Below are 9534 nucleotides of genomic sequence, written 5' to 3' on the forward strand. Positions count from 1 at the left end.
GCCGCCGCCGGCGGGGTGGGGGGCAGAGCCGTAAAGAAGGCCCAGAGGTAAGAAACTAGCAAAAGCACCGCCACAAGTTATGCCCGCGCCGCGCCTCCCGCAGCAGAGACCAGCGGTGTGGGCTTTGGAGTGAATCTACACTGCTCGCCGGGGAGAAAGGGTATTTTCCTCTTTCGCATAAGCCATTTGCATAGCATCGTGTCGCTGGACCTGCGTTTAAATTCAGCAGAAAATGGTCGCTTATTTTTTTTTTTTTTTTTTCCTCTTTTCCGCCCTATCTTTTGAAAAGAAGTCTTTGGGATTTTGCAGAAAGAGAAAGAGGTCATTAACGACCAGAGTTTGCGCGGCCAAAATAAATGTCCAATGCACCGCTCAGCACAATGATCTAGAAAAGTTTCCAGCAAGAGGGAAGAGCAATGGTGTCTGACTGAAAGGGACCAATGGTGACTCGTCTGTAGGATGCTGACGGCAAAGAAGAGAATCAAAGTCCTTTGTAAACAGAGCAAATGTTAAAGAAATCGTTGTGTGTTTCCATCCTACAATTTTGGAACTCCACTCTATTAAAAATGTATTAATTTCTTATGGTCTTTATTTGCAAAGAAAATTGTATCTATGCTTTGAATGTCAGATTGCAGTAACTAATCTCAGACAGTGTTTTGTATCTGAAAATGTGTTTATGTCAACTAAGAAAAAGTCTGTATTCCAAACAAAAACACAAAACGATTGAAATCAGTGGTTTCCTCCGTTGAAAAGATGTGTTGTGTTCATAGGATATCAACTAAGTAATTTAAAGATGAGTAGGAAGACTTTTTAAAAACAGATTAAGCTTTTGTTATTTTTGTCTTAAAATGTTAAAGGCCTTTCATGAAAAAGGGTCTTCCTTTACAGTTCAAATACTTTAAAACCTTATGTGTATCAAAGTAGCTAACTAATGATAGAATCCTTAAGGCACCAAAAAACAGCAAACTGAGTTCAAAACGACATCCAATTTACTGTTAGACATAATGGCAGTTGTGGCTAGGCTAACTGGACTTCTTTAGAATCTTAGTAGTCATTTCAACTTTTTGTCTTTTTACTTTATATTGCATAGCATTTGTATTTAAATATTCAATAAAATGTGTACTCGGTTTGAAAAACTAGCAAGATATTTAATCTCTTAAAGGATAATAGCTGCTTAAATATAAACATTTGGGTTTTTCCTAGTAATTTTTAAAACTTGAAATGTTCACTAGAATTAAATCATTTTCTTCCAAGTAAGATTTTAAAAGAAGCCTTATGTAACAGGTTGTTGACTTTCATATGATGTTGCATATAAATCTAGTTCTAAAACCAAACATATAAGCTGGCTTGAGAGGTAAATCATTTATGCTTTCAGAATTAACCAGGGTAATACAGTTTTGCTGTACTGTAAATCACAAAGCATCCAGGATAAGAATCCTTTAAATTTAAGTCACATTTTACAATAGGGCTAAATAAACATCTGTTCTATTTAGTTTAGTTACATAAGTAATTATTTTTTCCTAAAGAAAGCTTTATAGAAATATGCCAGAGAAAAATAAGAGACAAAGCAAGAAGATCAATGGGAGTGAAAGTTCCTCTAAATATCTCATCTGCAAGAGATCAGCTTTAAGAAGCCAGTGCTCAGATATCAAAACAACCCAAGGAAGACTGAAAGCCTCAAATATGTACAACTATGGTGAATACTGAACCAAGTTTTACTAGCGTTCTTCATAACAAATTGCCAGTTAATTCAAAACCGCCCAAGTTTTGGTCTAAGTCAGAAGAAATATATTCTTTTGCATAAAATAAATGAACCAGCCAAGTTTCCTTTTTTCATGTTTAATGTGAAAATGATGATCCCATGACGTTTACATACCAAATATTAGGTATTACTTAATATTAATTTTGATGTCTGTATTACATCATCTAAAAGAATATAACAGTTGGTGGCACAGATATGCTTTTCAAAGCTGCTATAAAACAGAAATATTGTGAATTCAAATACATGTTGCTGAGGGGAGGGAGATTTTAAATACTCTTAACTGCCCAGATGGAAAACTTTACATGTTAGCAAGATAAAGTGCTAAATCTTTTCCTTTCCTATATTAAAATAATGAGAATTTAAGACACATTAAATTAAAATATTTACAAAAATTTAATAATGTTTTAAACCAAACCAAGAAAAATTTTTTAAAAGAACAAATTATTTAAAGTCATTGCAGATGGGAATTAAAAAGGACAAATTAAATAAATCATTCTTATTCTAAATTTAATTTTTTTCTATTGGTTCTTAGTTTCTTATTTTTTTTATTCCTGCTGGTTCTTTGAAACAAACATCTCAAATACCTTTTAATAATGTAACTATTAAATCCTGCTTGAAATGAAAAGGTTGCTTTTGCAGTAGCCTCTGCAGCTCTCCAATTAGGCTGGGTAACATTTAATTAAAGCAACAAGTTATCCCAGTTATGGGAAAATATCTTCCTGTTAGTTTCACAGACATATTTCGTACCATCCAACAAGGAAGAAACTTGGGTAATTATCTCAAGAAAATGCTGCCTCATCTGAAATTTGAAGTTCAAAGTAGTTTATCTAAGACATCTTATCTTTGGTACACTAAAAAAAAAAAAAAAAGATATTTTGTTAAAATTAGGCCAGACTTCAAGTAGACTGTTTTAAAAGAAAGGGCTTTTTAAAAAAATGAATAATTAATTCTAAAATTGGCAAGTTACCTCCTTTTCTAAATTATGGAAAAATTTATTGGTAAAATTAAACTAATAAGATCCTTCTCTTGATTTAAGTAATAAATAACCACCACTGATACTGAAAGTTATCTAGTGATAAGAAACTGCACATTCAGTCAGAAAATAAGTCATTAACCTGTAATCTTAATTAAACTATGATAATGAAAATAAGTGATTTGTTTCCAGAATCCATTTGTTTAAGCTGATTTTGGACAGTGAAAATGTATTTCTGAGTCTATATATTGCAATTATAAGTAAAATTACTAGCACTATTTCTGTTTTTCCTAAGGTGTAAACATTATTTTAATACGTCTCTATTCATAAGATACATTTTCCATCTAAGAGTGAAACAGAATACTGGAAAGGTTAAATACTCTTAAAATATTTCAGTCAAACACTCAAAAGCATAGTGTTTTGCCAGTGCAAGGCGGGTACCCACAAAATGTCAGCCACATGTCTGAGAGAGGCAGTCTGGTCTACACTATAATTCTTCATAGTGGTTAATACCATATACGCTCTGTTTACAGCAACACTGCCCCATTGATTCAAGAAGGAATGCTCTATCTTGATTTTCAATACTACTTATTTACCTATCTTTTAAAATTCAATAAAACCAAATAGGTTTGTTTTTTCTCCAAACAAATCATTTCATTTGAGGGCAAGATCTTGTTTACCAATCACGGCTGCCTACAAAGGATAGCATGGCATTCACAGGATTTTAGCTTTATACAGAAGCTTAGCTAAAATAAAACAACATCAAAACGCCACTAATAACCCGACATCTTTAAGAATTTGAATACCTAATATCATGACGGTGAGCGTTAGGTAGGAATGTATTATTCCCAAGCTTCCTTCTCCCTGACTGGACATAATTTGCAGTTCCTAAGATAGTGACGTTAGAATTCTCTTTTAGGATTCCTGCGGAGTGGTTCTTATTTTACATCCATGTGAACTGCTGTCATCACTACTGTGTCCAAGCCCAGAGGATGAACTGGAAAAGAAGAGAGGGGGAAAATAATAAAAAGAGGAAATTGGTTTTCACAACACACTCAAAGCCTGAGTAACAGAGGAGAACTTTAATTATCTCCAGTCACAAAGAGAGACAGGAAATTTGGACTTTTAATTAGCCATTTGGAGTGCAGTTGGATATTTTTTTAGCTAGATAATTTAAACGCGAATAATTCAAGTCTGACTAAATGAAAGTCACATAATCAGAATGCAGATAATTGAATTTCTACTGCATTCATTAATTCAGTGTGGAGGTGTGTGTGAAGACTACTATGATGAGCTGTCACAGCTCAATAAAATCTCAGTCAATTAATTTTTTCATTATCTTAGTATTACATCAACAAAAAAGAGAAGTGTGCGTATATATCTATACGCATGCATCTAGGCACTGTGTGTTGTATAAATATGTATACATTAAATCAAACCGCAAGGAAATACCTTTCTGAATCATAATCTATGTCATTTTCTTTTTTCCCCTCATCTTCTTCAGGGAAACGTCTGTTCATCAAGGCAAACTTGTGAATTGCCTCCTCCACAGAGTACTTGGTCTGCCCGGAAACGCACGCCTCGATGTCATCTGAGTTCAGATGGCTCTGCAGGAAGAGGTGAAGGCTGCTGTCTGAAAGCAGAAGTGCATTCTGCAGGACTCTGTGAAAGGAAAGAAGGAGAGATAACGGGTGAACAGGAGTGGGCAGTGATGGGGAGGAGAGAGAAACTGTAGAAATGTGCCACTGAAGTCATTCCTCTACTGTGGCAAACTTTGCCTCAATGATGGGCTCTGCCTGTTAAAGAGATGAAAGCATATGTTAACTTGTATCCAATTATTTGGAAATTTAGGTGAGTAAAAACATGAAGCTAATAGTTAAGAACATCTGCTAAAAGAATAACATCAAGGACATTTCTTCAATTTAACCATCTGTTATGACCATGTGGATTAATTATGGAAATATTTTGCTTATATAGTCATAGAAATTTATTCTGCTTTAAAAAAAATTTACTGCCAGCGGTATTGGATGGGCTGACGTGAAACATCAAAACTTTCAACTACTATTAAAAATTATATGACAGTCAATACATTTCTCAGCATGTTTTACGTTTTAAAATTTTACACTTAAGCACATGAGTACGTGTTTGCTCATGTGAAAGATTTTTTTTTTTAATACTTAAGGTTGACTAGAAATTTCTCCAAAATTTTCAGCAATATTACATCTCTATGTTGTCAAAATGAGCAACCAAATAAAAGTGATTCTAGCCAATTTTACCATATATACATATATAATGAAAATATGACAATTTTGTGATAAGTGCATACTGATCTTCCTGCATTCAAGATCACAGTTTGCAGAGATAGTACAGATTTCAACTACTGTATGAGAACCACATGAAAGATTAAAAACTATCTCATAGTAAAATCTACACGTACTCAAATTCATATTATCAATGTGTTTTTTTCTGAAATGCATATCTTAGAATATGAAATCAAGTGGAGTATAATCAAATCAAGTCCAATCAAATCAAGTATACCTTTATATTTAGATAAAAACTGGCTTTATCTTTTGAACAGAGATTCTGACATATGATAATGTAGTCTCTGTTAATAGTTTACATAGAGATCTATGAAAAATACATCATGTATTTCAGACCAAATGAACCTTACCTTATATTCTGCATGTTTAAACAAGTAATTAGGAAACTCAATCTCTTTTGAGCATTAATATCAATTTAGTGAAAAATACAAGGTCACTAGAATATCAAGTTATTATCTTCAAAATAAAAAAATTATTTCTTCAAAAAAGCAAATATCTAAAAATGCATAGTATCAAAACCAGTATCTATATGTAGCTGTCTCCTTTGCTACAACAGGCTTACAAACATAGTTTGAGAAAATACTCTTTGCTGGTCTGCCAAAAGGAAAAGTAAAACCTCTGGTTTTTCAAAAGGCAAAATCTCTAGTCCGGGCACGGTGACTCATGCCTGTAATCCTAGCATTTTGAGAGGCCAAGGTGAGAGGACTGCCTGAACCCACAGGTTCAAGACCAGTCTCAGCAACTTGGCAAGACCTCGTTCTCTGCAATCAATCAAAAATTAGCCAGGCGTGGTGGTGTACCCCTGTAGTCCCAGCTACTCGGAAGGCTGAGATGGAAGGATCGCCTGAGCCCAGCAGGTTGGGGCTGCAGTGGCTGTGACTCCAGCCTGGGGGACAGAGTGAGATACCAACTCAAACAAAAAAAAAGGCAAAATCTCAAGCAAAGCAGCTAAATACTTCCTTTCCCTCCATGTCCTCTGCCTTGGGTTCTCCTGGAAGATGACCATGTCATGTGATAAAGATTCATTTACCCAGTACAAGTAGCTAAGTTGTAAATTCCTTTTTATTGTTCTTTGGGATTTATTTTCTGCATTTACACATGCTTACCATTCCTGTTTCAAATACTCCAAATTACGAAAAGAGTTAGACAGCAACAACCCATTAATAGTAACTTGGATTCGCTGTGAGTGTGAGCCCCAGCGCTTCCTGTGGCCTTCCGCCAGTGGTTTCCTGCCCGGCACGGAACAAGTAACTGTTCATACGATTATACTCACTGCTTTGTTTCTGTTGGAAACGTGTTTTATTTTCCTGATAAAATAATGGTTAATCTTTAAAATTGATTTTAGATGGTTTGAGGCATTACACCACAAAAGTAATGAGCACTAATGCCAATGATATCGGACACAAATTCATTTTAGCTTTATTTCACGTCTAAAGCAATTCTACTGAGCCTTGAACTACTCACGGCTATTAACTTGCGAGTAACTTAACACATGGGTACAGCAAACCAAAGTGATCAGAGTCCAGGTTGATCAGGACCTCAAGGCTACTGTCCTTTTTCTTGAGCTATAATTCAATTTCCAATTTTACTGTACATTATTAGACTCATTATTTCCGTGTTTTCTCTTCTGCTCAACACTGCCATCTGGAGGGCACACCGGAGAAAGGAGAGGGAGCCAGGTCCACTCGGCTCACGGGAGAGGGAACATCTGAACACACATAGGTCCGGAGTTCAAAACCAGCACACCTGTCACGCATAGTTTTGGTTTTTAGAATCTCCTCTACTTCGCTGACTTAATTTATGCCACCATACTCCATCGGTATGAGTCTTAAGTAAGCAAAAAAAAATTTTTTTAATGCAGTATCTTTTTATTTTACAGTCAGATCATTCTGAAATTTGAAATGCAAAATTTTCAGTGTTTTCCCGTCTAGTGTGGTAAGCGTAATTAGTTAATTCTGAGTATTATTTGGTTTACTGTCTATCAGACAGGGTTGCGACTGCCACCACATAATACTCAATCTTGTTTTTCCTTTGTCATATTTGTGCCACATTTTCTGCAAACAAATCAAATAGCAGAAAATCAACTTCAAACTTAATATAAAGCATACTTTATAAAATAGTCAATAAAATGTCATTTTAGAAGCCTCCATATCGGCCAGGCGCAGTGGCTCACGCTTGTAATTCCAGCACTTTGAGAGGTAGAGGCACGTTGGCTCAGTGGCTCAGCCTGTAATTCCACGCCTTGGGAGGCTGAGGTGAGTGGATTGCCTGAGCCGCGGGTTTGAGACCCACCTGGGCAACTTGGTGAGACCTCATCTCTACAATAAATCAAAAAATCAGCTGGGCATGGTAGCGCATGCCCGTAATTCCGGCTACTTAGAAGGCTGAGGCGGGAGGATCGCCAGAGACTGGCAGGTTGAGGCTGTGCTGGCCAGGAGCGGCCACTGCACTCCAGTCTGGGCGACAGAGTGAGACTCCAACTCAAAAAAAAAAAAAAGGATGCCCATGTTCTAGACTAGGGTGTCTAAAAAAAAAAAGAGAGGCAGAGGCAAGAGGATTGCCTGAGCCCATAGGTTCCAAACCAGCCTGGGCAACTTGGCAAGACCTCGTCTCCCCCAATAAATCAAAAAATTATCTTGGCGTGGTGGCACATGCCTATATTTCCAGCTGCTTGGAAGGCTGAGGCTGGAGGATCAACTGAGCCAGGTCAAGGCTGCAGGTCAAGGCTGCAGTAGCTGTGAGCATGCCATTGCACTACAGCCTGAGCGACACAGTGAGATTCCGACCCAAAAAAAAAAAAACAAAAAAGCCTACATAAAAATAAATGTATATGTTCTTTAAGCCTTTAAAAAAAAGAGCCAAAAATAGCCTCTAGGATTTTAAAGGAATTTCTAGAAAGACATTACAGTGCAACTCATAAGATATTCCTTTCCCCATAACAACTTTAAACAAAGCAAAACCTGTTTTTTCCCTGAATTAGACACAGTTGAAATTCTAGTTTTCCTCAGCATGATTTTATTAGATATGTTTTATGTTGCTTTTTTTTTTTTTTTTTAGTTGGAGTCTCATTCTGTCGCCCAGACTGGAATGAAGTGACACGCTCATGGCCACCGCAGCCTCGACCTGCTGGGCTCAGGTGATCCTTCTGCCTCAGCCTTGTAAGTAGATGGAACTACAAGCATGTGCCACTACACCCAGCTAATTATTTATTTATTTATTTATTTATTTATTGTAGAGATAAGGTCTCACCAAATTGCCCAGACTGGTCTCGAACCTGTAGGCTCAGGCAATCCTCTCACCTCGGCCTCCCAAAGTGCTGGGATTACAGGTGTGAGCCACTGTGCCCAGCTGTATGTTGCTTTAATTGAGAATATATAGCTATGCAAAATTATTTACTCCTAACTAAAGATGTCCTGGATCTTCGGAACCCAATATAATGAAATAGATAACATCTATATAGTAGGTGGAAGATTAGCTGTTTGATGTAGAAAAAACAATTAACTCAGCCTGTTAGTTCTTACCATAAGGAAAAAAAAAAACCAACAAATCTTCATTGAAGACATTCATGATTTGTGCTGTGGTGCCCTCTACTGAACACAAAGACATACAAATTGTGTGTGTGTGTGTGTGTGTGTGTGTGTGTGTGTGTGTGTGTGTGGTCATGTTTCAATGGTAGTCCTTTATTTAAACCAATTTTTTAAACTTTAATATTTCTTAAAATTTTAAGAAATACAAAACCACAATACAAAAGTCTAAATTGTAGAGTAACTGGGATGAATTCCATACAGAAGACAAGTTATATTACTGGGATGAATTCCATACAGAAGGCAAGCTGGATAAACCTATTCAAGTCTGAAGTGAAAATCCCACTCAAGCCTACAAAATTAGTATTAATTCCATTATTTGTAGCTGAAGACTTACCAACAGAGTTTATCATTTTAGTTTATAACTTTCTTCTTCCATAACTATTAGAAGTGACTTTCAAGTTATAATTATTTAGGGGAAAGAACACAAAAGGGAAGTGGTTATAGTCAAAATTGAAGAAAAATGAATATACCTGAAAAATCTCACAATCATACTGACCGTATCAGCTAATTTTTAAGAGTTCTGCTAATTTTATACTTGCCAGTTCCTGGGGTTCATATAGGGCTTCCACCTTTCCTATAATTTCTTTATCTATGAAATGGAGATAATACCCAACTCCTAAGATTTTTACAAGTACTGAGATGAAACATAAAATGTCAAACGTAACATGTGTTCAATACATGGTAAAAGCTATTCTTTATTTGGCACCTAGTCAAAGAACAATTTTCCAATTCCTCTACAAAAACCAGTCCTCTCTTATTAAATATGTATTATTTCACAAATGACATTAAAATGAAAAAATATTTTATATACACACACATATACAAAGAGACATTTTTAATTCAAAGGGTCGGGACGTATTTAGTGCTTCTGGCTTACATAAAAACCAGGCT

General features: G+C 36.0%; 1 protein-coding gene and 1 long non-coding RNA gene across 4 annotated transcripts in view; one reads left to right on the plus strand and one right to left on the minus strand.

The window, feature by feature from the left end:
• Positions 1-43: 43 nt before the first annotated feature.
• LOC103265129 lies at positions 44-1152 on the plus strand. The gene is made up of 2 exons (XR_504616.1): positions 44-160; positions 290-1152. It is a non-coding gene; the product is annotated as an uncharacterized LOC103265129 (long non-coding RNA).
• Positions 1153-1823: 671 nt separating this feature from the next.
• The window catches only part of SNX10 (sorting nexin 10), a 39911-nt gene continuing 32200 nt past the window's right edge, over positions 1824-9534 (minus strand). For all 3 annotated transcript variants that reach the window (XM_008062836.1, XM_021714892.1, XM_021714893.1), the window contains 2 exons: positions 4188-4397; positions 1824-3732 (listed from right to left, as the gene is read on the minus strand). In XM_008062836.1, coding sequence (XP_008061027.1) covers positions 3651-3732; positions 4188-4397 — 292 coding nt within the window. In that variant the 3' untranslated portion in view covers positions 1824-3650. The remainder of the gene's footprint in view (positions 3733-4187; positions 4398-9534) is intronic.

Source organism: Carlito syrichta, unplaced genomic scaffold (genome assembly GCF_000164805.1).
Source record: "Carlito syrichta isolate Samal-C Ts95f unplaced genomic scaffold, Tarsius_syrichta-2.0.1 Scaffold305867, whole genome shotgun sequence".
NCBI lineage: Eukaryota > Metazoa > Chordata > Mammalia > Primates > Tarsiidae > Carlito > Carlito syrichta.